The sequence below is a fragment of the Otolemur garnettii genome, unplaced genomic scaffold, assembly GCF_000181295.1.
Source record: "Otolemur garnettii isolate 467f Iridium unplaced genomic scaffold, OtoGar3 scaffold00045, whole genome shotgun sequence".
NCBI classification, from domain to species: domain Eukaryota; kingdom Metazoa; phylum Chordata; class Mammalia; order Primates; family Galagidae; genus Otolemur; species Otolemur garnettii.
This window is the reverse complement of record NW_003852440.1, coordinates 10,032,165-10,052,014: the sequence shown is the minus strand read 5'-3', so window position 1 is coordinate 10,052,014 and position 19,850 is coordinate 10,032,165. Positions and strand designations below refer to the sequence as shown.

The window sequence follows — 19,850 nt, the reverse complement described above, 5'->3', positions numbered from 1 at the left end:
CTGAACATCTTAACTAGTGGCCCTTGTTGTATATTAACTCCCCCTTGGTTGTCCTGCTTTGCTTAGACCTTAGGACAGAAAACCTATCTACTACACCCTCTGTAAAAAATGTTAAATACACCATTCCCCAAGAGAAACACTCCTATAACTATGTGCAGACCTGGTATGAATGAGGTTGTAGTCCTGCTAAAAGCTCCTCTGCCTCTGCCCATATGGAAGAAGCCCTAACTTCCATACTTGGACCAAGGATTCTGTTTCTAGGGAGCTAGTTTTCCAGGTAGGCCATCCTCACACTCTGCACTCAAAATGAGCAAGCTCCCTGTCCTTACACCTCACAGTGCAGGTCTGCAAAACGAACCTGGGCCAGTACCAAGCTTAGGTAGGAGGGGGCTGCAGGGAGGAAATGCCAAGTATTTAAAACACTTGCCACACAGGAAGCCCCAGTCAGTATGTTGTCACCATCATTTGGAGAAACAAAATAATGTTGGAGAGTCTAAAAAAATACTCAACTATATGAAAAAAAAACTATATTATGGGCTCAGTGCCTGTGGCTCAAGCAGCTAAGGCGCCAGCCACATACACCCAAGCTGGCAGATACGAATCCAGCCTGGGCCCACCAAACAACAACAGCTGCAACCAAGAAATAGCTGGACATTGTGCCGGGTGCCTGTAGTCCCAGCTACTTGGGAGGCAGAGGCAGGAAAATCTCTGGAGCCCAGGAGTTAGAGGCTGCTGTGAGCTGTGATGCCATGACATTCTACCCAGGATGATAGCTTGAGGCTCTGTCTCAAAAGAAAAAAAAAAAAAAAAAAACTACATATGCTAGTGAGAAAGCATCTATATCTTCTTATATCTTGAATCACTCACTGGCTTGATCCTGAGTTTAAAAATACCGATTTTTAAGGATCCGCCCACACTGCAGGTCCCATTAGAAAACCCCACTGCTCGAAAATGCAGCACCCACAGAGGCCCTATGAGATGCTCTGGGTAGTGCTGTTTGCATTTCATGAGGAGCTGCTACAGCACACTGCAAGGACAGGACCAGCCTCAGACAACAGCAGGACAGAAGCGGAAGGATCCCAAGGATGGCAGCAAGCCTGCAGAAGAACCAGGCCCAGGCGATGCCAGTGCTGGGAGTCTGTGCTATGCAAGGCAATGAACAAAGTCTGCACCTTTCCACCTGGCTTCCTGTTACTAAAAGGCCACATAGCATTCTGATCAGCACACAGCCTGACAAGTCCCCTGCCAGGTATTATATGCAGTTATCTCCAAACTCATCACGTTGTATGTAGTAATTATGTACAGCCTGTTGTAATGTCAAAAAATTAAATTAGAAAGAATGCTGAATTTGAAAAAAAAAATAACCTTCAATAGTTTGATGTTTACTTTAAACTTCGTCCAGACAACCAAATGGAAACGTATACAAATAATGTATGTTTCACACCTGCTAACTTGCTTACATGTACCTAGACACCACTTTACCAGTGAGAACCCAGCCAGCTGAGAAAGGTTCCACTAACACTGATTCCAACCAGTTCCATGGCCTCCCATGGGCCAGAGTAAGGACTTCAGATGACGGCTCATGCCTTACAGGGCAGGTTGACAAAGAAGAGCTGTTATTAGTGTTGTGAGATCTTTTCAGCAGTGCTAATGCAGACTTGTTAAAAAAAACCAAAGGAGAAAAGAAAGGCACGGTTCCATGTTCAAGGCTAGAAACCAGCTATGCTCACTGGGAAGTTTAATTCTACCTCAGTTTCCTTACTAAAGCACACTGTATTAATTTTATTTGTGCTCAAACTTTGTAAACAACATAGCCAGCTCAACAACTGCCCCATGGACAGTAAAGGTTTCTTTTAGTCTGAGCCCCTCATATTCTGGGACAATGGTTTCAATGAGCTCCCCAAGCCATCTGCCAAAAGAACTGTACACACAAGCAAATTCTGATCAAAGGAGGGAGCAGAAAGGGTGCTGGTTCTAGTGGTGACAACCATCACCTGGCCGTCCTGACTCATAACTAATGAACTTCCCCTGCCTGTCCCAGGGATTAGCACCATGTCTATCCATGAGTAGGCAGCAGCCACTGCCCCCAGTGTTGGCCATGCCCTTGGGCAGACTGATAACCTGCTACTGTGGGTGGACTCCCATAGCTGGCTCTACTGACCAAAGCTGAGAAACCATGATTTTGAAGACAAATTTCTTTTCTACCAGGAAATGATAAAAGTATCGGGTTACTTGGTTTCAATCTATCCAAGGCCCTAGGTGCGGAAGCCTCTTCCTTAACTACAATTTATCCTCCAGTAACATGGAGGTGAATTCAGTCAGATTAAGAACCTCAGCTTCCAACAGAGTGACCCACTAGTAATAAAACCACCCCATACTGTTACTGTGTCTTTTTTCTTTATTTCAAACTATTGTGTGATACAAATAATTTTGGTTACATGAATCACTTTTACAATGGTTGAGACAGGGATCTAAGTGTGTCCATCACCCAGATGGTGTTCACTGCACCCATTAGGTAGGTTTCCCTCCACTCCCCTCCTCTGCTTGATTTCTGTTGAGTTTTACTTCCTTCTGTGCACATGTGCACTCATCGATTAGTTCTAATTTAAAAGTCAGTACATGCGGTGTTTGTTTTTCCCTATTTTGGATGTTTCACTTAGGAAAATGGTCTCCAGTTCCATTGAGATTGTTGTAAAAGGCATTTTACGGTATACATATCAACACAGCAAACAACCTACAGAATAAGAGAAAGTATTTGCCAACTGTCTAATAAAGGGCTATGTAGTAAAAACCAGAATCTACAAACAACTCAAGCAAATCAGCAACAAAAAAGATCAAATAACTTCATCAAAAAGTGGGCAAAAGACATGAACAGAAGCTTTTCAAAGTAAGAGAGACAAATGGCCAATATACATGAAAAAATGTTCAGTGTCACCTGCTGGGGGGCCTAAATGCAGCTACACACAAACCCTTGTCTCCTCCACCTTCACCTCTCCTCCTAAAACAAAGACAAAGCATCTGGCTAGCCCAACCCCTAGAAGTTTGCTCTGCAAGACAGGTGAATCGTTTGACCTCAGGAGACCAGCCCAAGCAAGAGCGAGGTCCTGCCTCTAAAACAGAAAAATCAGCTGGGTGTGGTGATAAACCTAGCTGTAGTCACAGCTAGACTCCCAGCTACTTGGGAGAAGGGGGCAGAAGGATTGCTAGAGACCAAGAGTTTGATGTTACTGTGAGCTTCAATGACACCACGGCACTCTACCCAGACCTACAGAGTGAGACTCTTGTCTCAAGAAAAAAAGAGAGGCTCGGCGTCTGTGGCTCAAGCAGCTAAGGTGCCAGCCACATACACCTGAGCTGGCAGGTTCGAATCCAGCCTGAGCCCACCAAATAATGACGGCTGCAACCAAAAAATAGCCGGACGTTGTGGCAGCGCCTGTAGTCCTAGCTACTTGGGAGGTGGGGGCAGGAGAATTACTTGAGCCCAGGAGTTGGAGGATATTGTGAGCTGTGATGCCACAGCACTCTACCCAGGACAACAGCCTGAGGCTCTGTCTCAAAAAGAAAAAAGAGAAAAGAAGGGATGCTGAGTTGAGATAAGGGTTTGTTAATCAGAGATACACTATAGGATGTAAACTCAGATCCAAGCGGTTTGTTGTATATATTAACCTGTAGGTAGGTCTTGCATAGCCTTAGGCCTATAAATGAATCACAAAGGACCTCTCCCAGAAGGGAGAGGGACAGGATGAGCCCTGGCTGAGCTCCCTTCTCAGGACTAGGCCAATCCCCTAGGGCAAGAGAAAGTCTAGTTAGCCACTGGAGGAGAGCCTTAAGATTCAACATGAGTTTTAAAAAGTTGCCCTAAACATTGGTGCTTTGTCTTGACATACGTTTCTATCATTAGAGGTGTTCAAATACTGATTAGCTCTAAGTCCAGGAATACCCAGCACAGGTACCCTCCCTTCAGGGTCCCCAGCTAATCCCTTGTCTTATACCCTCCCCTCCTGCAAGCCTGCTCAGCCCTTTCCCTGGCTATTCACTGGTCTATTCTCCACTTAAGGCCAGGCACTGTTGTAGGAGCTGAGAATCTTTCAGTTAAGAAAATAGACCAGAATCATTGCCCTAAAGTCTCTGCAAGGTGGACAGTAAATTCCATCATATTCTGAAGGTAATGCATACTGGAAAAGGAGGGCACTGGTTGAAGTAAGGTAGACTACAAAAGGGAACAGGGATGGAATTTTAAACAGGGTGGTCAAGACAGGCCTCACTGACAGGGTGACATTTAAGGAGCTTCATCAAAAGGTAAGTTCTAGGAAAATGCTTTCCACTGGGGGGCTAACCAAATGGTCACTAGTCTGACCCTACCCCTGCAGTGTTTTGGAAGTCACTTCCCCAGTAGTCAGACTTTACAGCTCTGCAAGAGTAGAAAGAAAGCGAAGGCCAAGTAGAGTCCCAAATCTGGGCCCCACACAGGCCCACCAGCTATACCCAGGGATTCCCAGCCTCCCATGGAGCGAGGCAGACTCCTGACAGGCCTCTATTTCATTTGAATTACATGTTGCTCAGATTCTAAAAACTCTTAAAGCATGAGATGGTTGCAGAAGATTTATTTCAGAAAATTGGGAGACAGGAACTGTCAGATTTGTTGGAATTCCAGAGTAAGAGAAAACATTTGGTAAAAAACAAAACACACGGGCGGCACCTGTGGCTCAGTGAGTAGGGCACCGGCCCCATATACCAAGGGGCCCAGGACAAAATGCAACAAAATATAGCTAGGTGTTGTGGCAGGTCCCAGCTACTTAGGAGGCTGAGGCAGGAGGATCACCTAAGCCTAAGCGTTGGAGGTTGCTGTGAGCTGTGACACCACAGCACTCTACCAGGGGCAAAAAAGTGAGACTCTGTCTAAAACAAAACAAAAAAACAACATGAGGGAGGAACAAGATGTGAGACCAGAAGGATCATTCAGCAGAGCTCTCCTAGAAAGACCGGGGAAAATGAGAGAACCCAGCCATACTTGGTGCAGGGACCTTACTGACAGTCATAGCTCAAGGAACACAGCAAGGAGGTGGTGAGCTGGATACAGAGTATGATCCAGAACAGTGGAGATGTGATGAATTTGACAAGTGATTGTGACAGGCTGAAATCGGCTGGCCACCCCACAGAGGTGGAGGGAAGAAGCCTTTCCAGAGTTTTCAGTTGTTGAGGTAAGCTGCACGTTGAGTAGAAAGTTTGGAAGAGTGGAAGGACTTGAACAGTATACAGCAACCAGATTTGAATGCCAGTTGGAGTGGACTTGCCATAGGTTTAGTGGCTGGCAAGGCAGCCATACTGAGAAGGTCTTGCGGGCCAGGGGGTTACCACTGTGGGAAGGTCATGAGAGGGTCTTAGCAGGAGCCTAAAGCACAGCCATCTTAATTCTGCCTAAAGGGCTCAGAACTCCACTCTTGGGAAATGCTGAGGGAATCCCACACCCCATAGGAACTGAACAGAGGCCACTGTAAGACCTGCTCTAAAGGATTATTGTGAACTTTAAAATCCCAACCCAGTAGGGTCAGAATGCTAAGGAAACAAGTGATCACTGAAAGCAACTAAGTTTGGAGTAAGGACCACAGAAGTTGCGGGCTATGCTCTCTGTCTCCTAAAAATACCACACACCACCTGGTGTTGGAGCAACATGTTGTCATCAAGAGCAAGGACTACTACTTTTTTTTTTTTTGAGACAGAGTCTAACTATGTCACAGCTCAGAGCAACCTCAAACTCTTGGGCTTAAGCAATTCTCTTGCCTAAGCCCCCTGAGTAGCTGGGACTAGAGGTGCCCATGACAATGCTCAGCTATCTTTTGTTGTTTTTGTTGCTGTTGCAGTTCTTGTTGTTTAGCAGGCCCAGGCTGGGTTCGAACCCACCTATCTTAGTGTATGTGACCGGTGCCCTAACCACTGAGCTATGAGCGCAGAGCCAAGAGCAAGGACTTTTGTTTAAAACAAAGGAAGTAGTGAGAAAGAAAAAGGAGGACAAGGAGGTGAACAAGAAGAAAGAACACATGAGGCGGAACAAACAGAAAAATTCAGGTAACATGAAAAATCAAAACAGAGGATCTCCCCTAAGGGACCATAAGGAAGCTACTGCAGAAGACGTCACATGTAAAGAATTAATGGACTTGACGGAAAGAAATTTAAAATATGGATGAAAAAGGTAATGAAAGAAATGATAAGAAAATGGAAAGACAGAAACAAAACTTGGATGAGAGCTATGTAGACTATAAAAAGATATGGCAGAGCTCAAGGAAATGAAGAAAGAACCATGGGAGAAGAAAGAACCTCAGAGCTAGAGGATAAAGTTTCCAAGTTAATCCACGTAGTTACAGGCAGAAAAGAAGACACAAAAAGCAGAACAGACGTTCAGAGACTACACGCCTCCATGAAGCATTCAAATATACTACAGATTCCTGAAGGGGAAGGAGATTGTCCCAAAATAGCCAGGCATTATGGCACAGGAAAGGAAGCCCTACTGGAGACTATCATAAATGAAAACTTCCCAAGTTTTACTAAAGACCCTGACACACTCCTTTCAGATGGGTATCAAACCCCAGGTCACCTCAATTCACAGCCTCTTTAAGACACATCATAATGATCCTGTTCAAAGTTAAAATGAAAGAAAAAATTCAGCAATCTCTCAGGAGTAAGCACCAACTAACCTACAGATGCAGAGCCATTAAGATGACAGCAGACTTTTTTTTTTTGCAATTTTTGGCCGGGGCTGGGTTTGAACCCTCCACCTCCGGCAATATGGGGCCGGAGCCTTACTCCTTTGAGCCACAGGTGCCACCCATGACAGCAGACTTTTAAACTGAAACCTCCCAAGCCAGAAGAGAATAGTCATCCAACTTTAACATTCTTAAACAAAACAATTTTGAGCCCAGAATTCTGTACCCTATTAAACTAAGCTTAAAAATTGATGGAGAAATCAAATCTTCTGCAGATATACAAGCACTGAGGAAATCTGCCACAACAAAACCAGCTCTACAGAAAATACTTAGACCTATTCCCAATACTGACCATCACAATGGACCACCAGCAAAGTAAACACACAGAAGCTAAAGGTCAAAACTTAGCTTCCACAATGGTCCAAAGGATAAAACTACACAACAGATATCAGAAATAAGATGAATAGAACTCCACCACACATATAAACTCTCTCAATAAATGTCAATGGACTGAATTCACCACTCAAGAGACACAGTCCAGGCTTGGCACCTGTAACTCAGCAGCTAGGGCGCCAGCCATATACCCTGGGGCTGGTGGGTTCAAACCCAGCCTGGGCCTGCCAAACAAAAATGACAACTACAATGAAAAAATAGCCAGGCATTGTGGCAGGTGCCTGTAGCCTCAGCTACATGGGAGGCTGAGGCAAGGGAATTGCTTAAGCCCAAGAGTTTGAGGTCGCTGTGAGCTATGATGCCACATACCTCTACCAACGGTGACATAGTGAGACTCTGTCACAAAAAAAAAAAAAAAAAAGGCTCGGCTGGCTCAGCACCTGTGCCTCAAGTAGCTAAGGAGCCAGCCACATACACCTGAGCTGGTGGGTTCCAATCCAACCCAGGCCCACCAAACAACAATGATGGCTGCAACCAAAAAATAACTGGGTGTTGTAGTGGGTGCCCGTAGTAGAAGAATCGCTTGAGCCCAGGAGTTGGAGGTGTTGTGAGCTGTGAAGCCACAGCACTCTACCTAGGGTGACAGCTTGAGGCTCTGTCTTGAGGGAAAAAAAAAGGCTTGGCACTCATAACTCAGTGGTTAGGGTGCTGGCCACAAGCACCAGGGCTGTTGGGTTTGAACCCGGCCTGGGGCTACTAAACAAAAATGACACAACAACAAAAACAAGAAAAAAAAATAGCCCAGGGTTGTGGCAGACACCTGTAGTCCCAGCTACTTGGGAGGTTAAGGCAAGAGAATCGCTTACGCCCAAGAGTTTGAGGGTGCTGTAAGCTGTGATGTCACAGCACTCTACCAAGGGCGACATAGTGAGACTCTGCCTCCAAGAAAATGAAAATTTAAAAAAGAGACATAGGCCAGCTGATTGGATAAAAAAAAGCATAAACCATCCATATGCTGTCTCCAGGAGACACATCTAGCCTTGAACAACAAATCAAGACTCAGGGTTAAGAGATGAAAAACAGTATTTTAAGCAAATGGAAATCAGGAAAAAGGAAGGGTTACAATCTTATTTTCAGATACAAGCAGACTTAAAGCAAATAAAGTTAAGAAAGACAAAGATGGACACTTTATACTGGTAAAAGGAACAACACAACACAGACATTTCAATTTTAAATATTTATGCATCCAACTTAAATGCTCCCAGATTTATGAAAAAGACCTTGAGCAATATGATATTCCTTAACACCATAATAGGTGAGGACTTTAACACCCCTCTGAAAAAACTGGACAGAACCTCTAAAAAGAAACTAAACAAAGGACTTAAATGTGACCCTAGAACAAATGAAATTAATACACATATTCAGAACCATATACACCATCCCATTTTTCTCATCAACCCATGGTACATACTCTAAAATAGACCATATCCTACAATACAAATCAAACCTCAGCAAAATTAAAAGAGTAGAAATTATACCTTTTATCTTCTCAGACCACAAGGCAATACAGGTGGAACTCAACTCAAACAAAAACGTTCATCCCCATACAGAGACTTGGAAATTAAACAACCTCATGCTGAATGATAGTTGGGTCCAGGAAAAGATAAGAGGAAATTGTTAAATTCCTCAAACATAACCACAATAAAGATATGAGTTACCAAAACCTGTGGGATACAGGAAAAGTAGTCTTAAGAGAAAACTTTATTGCATTAGATGCCTACATTCGAAAAACAGAAAGAGAGAGCATCAACAAACTCATGAATCATCTTATGGAACTGGAAAAAGAAGAACCATCTAATCCTAAACCCAACAGAAGAAAAGAAATAGCCAAAATTAAATCAGAGATTAATGAGATTGAATTGAAAACAAAAGAATCATTTAGAAAATTAACAAAATGAAAATTTAGTTTTTTGAAAAATAAATGAAATTGATAAACCTTTGGTCAGATTAACTAGAAACAGAAAAGTAAAATCTCTAATAACCTCAATTGGAAACAATAAAGAGGAAATAACAACAGATGCCACAGAGATACAAGAGATCATCTCTGAGCACTACAAGAAACTCTATACTCAGAGGTTTGACAATGTGGAGGAAATGGATCAATACCTGAAATCACACTCTTTCCCTAGACTTAATCAAGAAGAAATAGATCTTTTGAACAGACCAATTTCAGGAACTGAGATCAAAGAAACAATCAAAAAAGTCTCCCAACAAAAAAAAAATGCCCTGGTCCAGATGGCTTCACACCAAAATTCTATCAAACCTTCAAAGAAGAGCTTATTCCCATATTGCAGAAATTATTCCAAAATTTGAGAAGGAAGGAATCTTCCCCAAAACATTCTAGGAAGCAAACATCACCCTGATACCAAAACCTGGAAAAGACCCAACTAAAAAGAAGAATTTCAGACCAATTTCACTAATGAATATAAATGCAAAAATCCTCAATAAAATCCCAGGCAATAGATTACAGCTACACATTAAAAAAATTATTCATCATGATCAAGTAGGTTTCATCCCAGGGATGCAAGGTTGCTTTAACATAGGCAAGTCCATAAATGTAATTCACCATATTAACAGAAGCAAAACAAAGACCATATGACCCTCTCAGTAGATGCAGAAAAAGCATTTGATAAAATTCAGCATCCTTTTCTAATGAGAACACTTAAAAATTTAGGCATAAGTGGCACATTTCTTAACCTGATCAAAGCTACCTACGACAAACCCATAGCTAATATTATACCGTTCTGAGTAAAACTAAAACCTTTTTCACTTAGAACTGGAACCAGAACTGCAACCAGTGGTTGCCCTTTATCACCACTACTATTCAACATAGTGCTGGAATTTCAAGCCAATACAATTAGGCAAAAGAAGAAAATAAAGGGCATCCAAATGGGGCCACAGGAGGTCAACCTCTGACTCCTTGCTGACAATATGATCTTATACTCACAGAACCCCAAGGACTCAACCACAAGACTCCTGGAAGTCATCAAAATATACAGTAATGTCTCAGGATATAAAATCAATGTCCACAAGTCAGTAGCCTTAGTAGCCTTTGTATATGCCGATAACAGCCAAAATGAGAAGCTCATGATGGACACAATTCCCTTCATAGTAGTTTCACAAATGAAATACCTAGGAATATACACAAGATGTGAAGGACTTCTACAAAGAAAATTATGAAATCCTAAGAAAAGAAATAACAGAAGATATTAACAAATGGAAGAACATACTATGCTTATGGCTGGGAAGAATCAACATTGCGAAAATGTCTATACTACCCCAAGCAATCTATACATTCAATGCAATCCCCAGTAAAATACCATCATCATCCTTTCAAGATTTGGAAAAAATAATTCTTCATTTTTTATGGAACCAGAAAAAAGCCCACATAGCCAAGGCAATTCTTAGTAATTAAAACAATGCCAGGCGTGTCATCTCCCCAGACTTTCAGCTATAAGGTTATAGCATGGAACAATAAAAATCCTTGAAGAATGTCCTGGGAAAACACTTGAAGATATTGGCCTTGGGAAAGATTTTATGAAGAAGACTTACATGGCAATTGCAACAATAACAAAAATAAATAAGACTTAGTTAAACTGAAAAGCTAAGGAAACAACAAACAAAGCAAACAGACAACCTTCAGAATAGGAAAAGATATTTGCATATTATGAATTGGACAATAACTTGATAACTAGAATCTATAGAGAACTCAAACTGATCAACAACAAAAAAGACCCAACAATCCCATATATCACTGGGCAAGAGACATGAATAGAAACTTCTCTAAGTAAGACAGACGAATGGCTAACAAACATATGAAAAAATGCTCATTGTCCCTAATCACCAGAGAAATGCAAATCAAAACCACCCTGAGATAGCACCTAATTCCAGTAAGATTAACCCACATCACAAAATCCCAAAACTGTAGATGCTGGCTGGCATGGATGTGGAGAGAAGGGAACACTTTTACATTGCTGCTGGGACTGCAAACTAATACAACCTTTTGGAAGGAAGTATGGAGAATCCTGAAAGAACTCAAACTAGACCTCCCATTTGATCCTGCAATCCTATAACTAGGCATCTACCCAGAAGTAAAAAAAAAAAAAATCCTTTTATCATAAGAACATTTGCACTAGAATGTTTATCACAGCTCAATTTATAATCACCAAAATGTCCAAACAGCGTAAGTGCCTACCAACCCAGGAACGGATTAATAAGCCAGGGAATATATACACCATGGAATACTATTCAACCACTAAAAAAGATGGAGAATTTACATCTTTTGTATTAACTGCATGGAGATGGAACACATTCTTCTTAGTAAAGCATCACAAGAATGCAGAAGCAAGAATCCAATGTACTCTACTCTAACGTGAAGGCAGTAGATGAGCTAATACAAAAGGGGGTAAGGAAATGAGCAAGTGGGGAAGAGGGGCAGGGGGGAGGTCCCAGTGTGTGGCATACCTCTTGGGGGTGGGACATGAGTATAAGAGGGATTTTATCTAACAAATGCAATCAGTGTAACCTAATTCTTTGCCCTCAATGAATCGCAAACAATAAATAATAAAATAAATAAATAAATAAAAATTTTTAAAAAGACAAAAAACACTCTTAAAGATAACTTGGTTCTAATTTCAAGACTCTTGGGTGTCAAAACATACATGACTTCAGAAAAACATTCAGCAATCCTCTTATTTTCCTTAAGATAATATTCACTTTCCAAACAACTTTCAGGGTTGATCTCTCCTTTTTCTAGTCTATGAAGGGCTATTCTGTTGTCAGATACTAAAGCAAAAGACAACCTGGTTTAAGAACTCCCAGTTTTCAGTTCCTGGGAAGGCTCAGAAAGCCAATGGGGCTAGTCCCTTCAACAAAGTAACTCTACCCTCAGTAACCTACAGCACTGGCATTGTGAATTTTAGACTAAATCAGACACTGCAAACTCATGGGCCCCTTTCAAGCGAGGGCAGAGCTCTTCCAACAAAGACTGTATTTCAGGGCAGTGCCTGTGGCTCAAAGGAGTAGGGTGCTGGCCCCATATGCTGGAGGTGATAGGTTCAAACCCAGCCCAGCCAAAAACTGAAAAAAAAAAAAAAAGATTGTATTTTAAAAGTGCCAAGGCCCAAAGCTATAAAGAGACTGCAGTGACAACATCTGGAAAACAATATACTCTGATGAAAAGCCCCAGGGAGGGGCATATGCGCAGGGCCTAATTATACCCCGCCCCCAACTAAAGTGCAATCAAGATTTTAAAACCTTTTTTTGGTTTTTTTTTTTTTTTTTTTTTGAGACAGAGCCTCAAGCTGTCCCCCTGGGTAGAGTGCTGTGGCATTACAGCTCACAGCAACCTCCAACTCCTGGGCTCAAGCGAGTCTCCTGCCTCCGCCTCCCAAGTAGCTGGGACCACAGGCGCCCGCCACAACGCCCGCCTGGCTATTTTTTGGTTGCAGCCGTCATTGTTGTTTGGCAGGTCCGGGCTGGGCATTCGAACCCGCCACCTTTGGTGTATGTGGCTGGCGCCTTAGCCGGTTGAGCTATAGGCACCGAGCCCTTTTCTTGGTTTCTAAAGTGTGGCTACAACCAAGTGAGGCAGCTCAGGACCTTCCCTTTTTAAGACAGAGTCCTACTATGTCACCCTGGGTAGAGTGCTGTGACAGCTCAGCAACCTCAAACTCCTGGGCTTACGTGATTCTCTTGCCTCACCCTCCGAAGCAGCCGGGACCATAGGTGCCCACCACAATGCCCGGCTATTTTTTGGTTGTAGTTGTCATTGATGCTGGGCAGCCTCGGGCTGGATTCGAACCCACCAGCTCCAGTGTATGTGGCCAGCACCTCAGCTGCGCCAAACCAAGGACCTTCCCTTTTCCTAGCAGGGTTGTTTTCAGGACCAGAAGGCAAAACAGAGCATAGAACCCTAGAATTCTGTGAACCAAAAAGGGCTTCGAGGTTCTACCAATCTTGGGAATCTAGGCCTCTGGCTCCCTGGTAGGATCTGCCACACTCATGGCCCTGTCCCTGGGACTTCACCAACAGCCACAAAGTGACTGGGGGCAGGGAATAAATTCAAGGCTCTCACTGAAGTTAACAGAAAAGAAAATGTACTGAGGTGAAATGGGGGAGCATGGCACTGTGGGCCCCTGTTCCTTCTCAAGCCCTACCTGAGGCTAAGCAAACAACCAGGTCTCCTGCAGCCCTTCTGAAGCCTGTGGTAAGGAGCTGCTTCACTGTCCAAACCGTCAACAGTGCCTGCGCTGACTAACACAGTCCCTCTAGAAAAGGAGACTGAGCTTCTGGAGAGTGTTTGCTGGCATATCTATTTAACTAGACACACTTTTCTCCAAGGACACCATTGCCCCTGGGGACACACACAACCTACACACTCCCTACACGCCGGTGTTCATGCTGGAATCAGACTGCCTGGGCTTACACCTCAGCCCTCACAAGTCAGGTGTTAAACTTGGGACACTTTATTGATCAGCTCCCGTTTGAAATAAAAAATGAGGATCAAAGTACTTGCTAATGGAAAACTAATCAATTGATATTTATTTATTTTTGAGACAGAGTCTCACTCTGTCACCCTCAGTAGAGTGCTGTGACATCACAGCTCACAGCAACCTCAGGCTCTTGGGCTTAAGAGATTGTCTTGCCTCAGCCTCCAGAGTAGCTGGGACTACAGGCGCCTGCCACAACACCCAGCTATTTTTTGTTGCAGTTTGGCCAGGGCCAGGTTCTAGTTTGAACCCACCACTCTTGGTATATGGGGTTCGGTATATGGGGCCCTACTCACTGAGTCACAATTAACTGGGCGCTGCCCAATCAATTAATAAAGTGTGCCACTGCCTGCCATAGGGTAAGCTCACTGTGAATGTCTGCTATGCAAAACTAAATATGCAGTTTCATGTCTGACAGTAAAGTTAATTCTAGAAAGAGATGGAGAGGAGGGGAGGAAAGTCTGTCTCACAGCAAGGCTTAGACTCCCTCCTGACCAAACTCTCTCACCTAACATGCAAACCCCCCAGGCATGATCCTGTTGGTGCCAAGGGGCTAGGGACAGTGTGCTATGGGAGGGATGGATAGCCACTGCCACAGCCCTCCCCCCCCCCCAAATTCCAGGTGCTTTATGATGAACTACACAGCAAATTTATACTTTGAAACCAGCTCAGGCACAACAAAGACACAAAAGAAAATGTCCCAGGTTGCAGCCAGCAGGCAGAAGCTGGAGTCATCCAATAGCCCCTACAATTGTTTTTATGCACTCAACTTAAAGACACCTTGGGCCTCCTCACAGGCTGTGTGTGCCATTCAGGACTTCAAAAGCATCACAGGTATTCTGATAAACTATATCAGGGCAACCAATTCAAGATGTAAAATGTCAGCTATAAATCTCATGTATGAAATTCCACATATTAGACCTGGCACAGTGGCTCACCCCTGTAATCCTAGCACTTTGGGAGGCTTAGGAGGGTGGACTGCTTGACCTCACCAGTTTGAGACCAGCCTGAGCAAAAGGGAGACCCTGTCTCTATCAAAAATAGAAAAAATGAGGCAAGAGGATCACTTGAGCCCAAGAGTTGGAGGTTGCTGGGAGCTATGATGCCACACACTCTACCTAGGGCAACAACTTGAGACTGTCTCAAAAAAAAGAAAAAAATTTTTTTTTAATTAAAAAAAAATAAAATAAAATTCCACATGTTGAATTATTTTTTAAAAACTCCTTAATTCTTCGGAGAGACATTGCTTCACCACAGATAAAGTAAGAGCTTAACTATTCACATTGTAAAAGTGACTAACTCCAATTATTCCCTTGAAAACAAAAATTACCAGTTATCCAGATATCCCACTTAGTGAAAGCATCATCTTAGTCACTGAGGTTTTTAGTTTAATCATACTTCTGCCTGTAAGGTCATTCCAATCTTTCAGACATAATTTGAACTCCTATTAAGATGATAAGTTCCTATGCAACACATTAGCTATTTTGGAAAGAAATGAGTCTGGAGGCTTTTTAGGCTACACACAGGACACAGTTCTGCACAGACTAAAGGCCTGGGAGACATAGATGGCACAGACTAGAACAAAAGGGACCAGCACTTGGTAATTTCATCAAGCATCATAGGTTTTTTTTTTCCTTCTTTTTTAAAAGAAAGGATTACAGGATAGTCTCTGGTACACTGTACACACACACTTGTTTTCAGGTAAATAGTAGTCTCTCACATCTCCTTTGTTCTCTAAGGTGAGTCACTGAGAGGATGTGATTCCTAAGGTCTTAAGATTCTAAAAACAAATGGAAAGAACGCAGGGGAGGAAGAGACAGTCACAAAAACAATAAATACCAACGGGGGGGGGGGGTGGTGTGTGAGAAAAAACAGGAAGTCTTGAGTCTTGACTGCGGCGGAGTCTGGAGCAAGAAGAAATTTTCCATCAACCTTCTCAGGAAAACTAAACTTTTTCCTCCAACATTTTGCAACAATTACTTTACAATAAATGAGAAAATGATGTGCAGGTCATCATTGCCAGCCCTCATCTTCAACTGTTAAGAGAAAGAGTTTATAACTTTCTAAAATGAGAGGACCCATGAGACCTAAGTTAGTCTTCACCCACTGGCTTTGACTCCATTAATTTAAAACCTTTTTATGGTTTCTAAAGTGGTTTAATTTAATGCAGACCTCCTTCAAAATAAAGAAACTGAGAAGGCAGTTGCCCAAGCCCTAATTCAGACCCTATACCTAGGAATTCTCTACTCCCATTTTGGAGAACCTGCCTGAGACAGAAGGGGGCGGCCCCTATCACAAGACGTCCCTTTCCGGCCAGAGCGGTCGCGGTCCCCACCAGGGTGGCAGTCATTTTAACAAGCTGGGTCATTTCCTCCTGCTGTTGTTCCCCGGGCAGTCCCACGATACTTCCCAAAGCTTTCCCCGCTCGCGCGTGGCAACCCTGACCTCCGACGCTCGGGACTCTCCGCGCCTGCGCCACGCCTCGGGACCCCCCGCCCTCCCGCGTCGCACCTCTGCCTGCACCGAGCCCCCGCTGCGGGCGCCCCACGGCGCGCAAAGGTCACTCCCGGATGCTTCAAGCAGGAGCGGGAGAGAGAAACGAGCCCTCCAGGGGTACTCGGGGAGGGCTGCGAGGACAGAAGGCAGAACGGACTGGAACCAGGAGGGACCGCAGGGGCCTCCCGGCACTGGCGTTCCCACACCGCCCAGCCCAGGACGCGCGCAGATCCCCCGGCCTGCGGTCCGGACCACTGTGCAACGCGAGAAGAGCCTCGGGGACGCTCCGGAACCGCGCCCCTCCACTCCAGCACACCCAGGGGCGTCTCGGGCGGCGCGGCCCGGCCCCTACCTCCAGGAGCAGCCCGAGCAGCAGCGCCGCCGCCCTCCCCGGATGGCCACTCATAGCTCGTCCGCGTCGCCTCCCGGTCGCGCTGGGTGCGGGTCACAGGCGCCGGCAGATTAGCTCGAGCCGGAGCAGAGGCGCTCTGGGAGCTGAGGCGAGGCAGCGGGGATCGGGAACGCACCGCGCACAGTGGCCACGCCCCGCCCTCCGCCGGGCGCGCGTCCGACACGTCCCGCCGGCGCGCGCCAGGGACTCCGGGAACGCCTGAGGCGCGGCCGCGCGGCTTTGGGGGCCCGGTTCGCTTGCCAGAGACCTGCGCTAGGGGTGCGCTCCAAAGGCGGGGCGCGAGGCGGGGAGGAGCTGTCGGACGCCCCAGCCGGTGAGGGGGACCGGGCTTCAAAAGCGCGAGGTCCCCGGGGCTGAGGCTTGTTCTGACCCTGGTGGCCCGCACTTGGGTTACCGCGCACCTCCGGGGCTACGCAAGCTGCCTAGGTGCGATAAGAAGTGAAAACACAGGTAGTAAGAATAAGAAAGTCTGTCAGGCTGAGGCGAACTTGACACAGCTGGTCTCTTGCTTCAGTGTCCCATTCTTACTGTTTTGTCAATTTAACTCCCGCCCTAAAGATGCCCATGTTGAATAGTTTAGGAAATAACTTTTGATTAGAAATGTTGTAATAGATGGTCACTGTGTTGTGCTGATAATTTTTTTAAGAGAAGTGTTATTGTAGTCTTTACTGTGAACTATTACGTTTAAAACTAATTTGGGTGAGGGAGAAGGGAGGGGGAATGGGTGGAGGGAGGGGGTTTGGAGGGATCACTTCTGAGGTTTATCTTATAGGGGTACAGGTGAATCTTTCTAAGAGTAGAATGTGAACGTTTTAAAGCAATAACTGAGAAAATGACATGAAGGCTGTGTTGACCAGTTTGATGGAAATATTTCAGATTGCATGTGAAAACCCCACACTGTACCCCAGAAGTGCATTAATGTACATAGTTACCATTCAATTAAAAAAAAAAAACTAATTTGGGTGATGGAAGAACAGAACAGTCTTAGGGAGGCTGCTCTCACTGCTCTCCAGAATCGCTGGCCTTCTGACAAAGTTTGGTGGACCTATCCCCATCTCTGTATATTGGCTGACAGTGACAGGTGGCCTGACCCTCTTGGTTAGGTAACAGGACAGCCAAAGGGCCAGGAAGCATACCTAAGTATGCCAGAGGGCTTCCTACACCCTAACCTCCCACTTAAGCGTCCGTATTTTTATACCAGCACCTCCTGTCCTGGCACTACTTGAACTTCACCGCAATTGCCCCCACCGCCTTGAAATTCACCCTCTTGCCTGGCAGAGAACTGCTGCTGAGTGCTTGTGTCCTAACCTCTGCTGACCACCCACTTCCTTGAAGTCACTAATTTTTTCACAGCACTGTTAAGACCCCACCTCGTTCATAAGGGTTTTCAACAAGCATTTATTGAACTTATAAGAAAGGGTGGACCCCAAGCTGGGGGCCAGGTTGTATAGGTGGAGGAGAAAACTGAGCCCAGAACCTAGGGGAGAGAGAGTCATTTAAATAACTATGCTGTAGAGGGCTGAGTAGGGAGACCAGGGGGTGTGAGGATAATGGATGAGCATAAAGGACATTAACTATCTGTAACTGGAAGTGGAAGGAAGTGGTTCAGGGAAATAGATGTCACCTGAGGCAAGGTCACTTTCCTAGCCTTCAAAGCACATACTCATTGGTGACTATAGAACATGCACCACTAAACTGTACCTGTTACAACCAGAGCTTGCCAGGCAAGGCAGAAAGGATGCCAGCGACCTTCAGTGTCATTCTAGGGAACCCTCTGACACACCTGCCAAACCTCCCTCAACCTTTGAGGTGCTATTTACTAAGAAAGTATTTTACAGGCTCAGTGCCTGTAGCACAAGTGGCTAAGGTGCTAGCCACATACACCAGAGCTGGGAGGTTCAAATCCAGCCTGGGCCTGCCAAACAACAATAACAACTGCAACCAAAAACTAGCCAGGTGTTATGGCAGGTGCCTGTAGTCCCGGCTACTTGGGAGGTTGAGGCAAGAGAATCACCTAAGCCCAGGAGTTGAGGTTACTGTGAGCTGTGATGCCACGGCACTCTACCCAGGGCAACAGCTTGAGACTGTCTCAAAAAAAAAAAAAAGGAAGTATTTTAGAAATCTTTTTTTTAAAAAGTTAACTTTAGAACAACTAAGTTGAAAGCTTGAGATGGCTAGAGAGAGACTGTTGTGCACAGGAGTTCCACAAAGACCACACTGCCAAACAAGGCAAATTTATAGCAGAGTCCTTTTATTGAACAGCTGGCTGGCAACTGCCTCAGTGTCCCAACATGGGGTTTCTCAAAGCAGCCTTGAGTGCTTAAGGGGTCGGGTTTTTAAGGCTTAGTCTGCATCCTGGTTGGCACGCAGGCTGTCCAGGTGCTTCTGGTAGGGTAGCAAACAAGCATTGTAGAGAAGCAGAGATTTGCGGTTAGTTAGCCATGCGTCATAACCTCTTTGTTTTAATATTTTCCCCACCTGGTAGGAAAAGGTCAGTCCGGGGATAGTTGGTACTTACCAGTCCGTTTCTCAGGGGAGTTAGTCAAGCAAGAAGTTAGTGAATACTTTCCCATCTATCTTGGGAGTGAACCAGACTTATTCTATTTTGTAGAGTGTTTGCAGCCCAGAAATTTGCCAGGAGTTAACTGGTATTTTTCTACTTTAGCCTAGGCCTAACAAGAGCAAAATTTTTTTCCACTGACAATGTAAGTGATGTCCTGTAAAAATGCAAATGACCCTGCTAGGGTTAGAACCATAACCAGTTTTCTACACCCCTCCCCCTTTTCCATTGGCCATATGTACGTCAGTTGCCTGAATTCTTCCTTGAAAGAGCTTTGTCGTCCTAATGGTTCCCTTGTTGATGGGTTAAAGTGGAACTTTGCAGAAGTTCACTATTTATTGGTATGCAAATTATGTTTCTGTTATATTTCAACAAATGTAAACTCCCTCCTGTCTCTGTGTTTTTTGCCCAGGGCCACTCCTGTCTGTGTGTCTCCAACTAGAAGATTGTTTTGCTGATTTCTTTTTTGCAGGGTTTTTTTTTTTTTTTTTTTGGCCAGGGCCCGGTTTGAACTCACCACCCCTTGTATATCGGGCCAGCACCCTGGGACTCCTTGAGCCACAGGCACCACCCCTGTTTTGCTGATTTCAACTTCCTGCAATTTGTGTAACTTTTTTTCTTTTCTTTTCTTTTTTTTTGACAGAGCCTCAAGCTATCCCCCTGGGTAGAGTGCTGTGACATCACAGCTCACAGCAACCTCCAACTCCTGGGCTCAAGTGAGTCTCCTGCCTCAGCCT

General features: G+C 44.7%; 1 protein-coding gene across 1 annotated transcript in view; it reads right to left on the bottom strand.

Moving 5' to 3' along the window:
• Window positions 1-16,730, bottom strand: part of VOPP1 (VOPP1, WBP1/VOPP1 family member) — a 114,330-nt gene extending 97,600 nt beyond the window's left edge. The window contains exon 1 of the mRNA XM_012805893.2: window positions 16,494-16,730. Within this exon, the coding sequence (XP_012661347.1) occupies window positions 16,494-16,547 (54 nt within the window). The 5' untranslated portion in view covers window positions 16,548-16,730. The remainder of the gene's footprint in view (window positions 1-16,493) is intronic.
• Window positions 16,731-19,850: the final 3,120 nt, after the last annotated feature.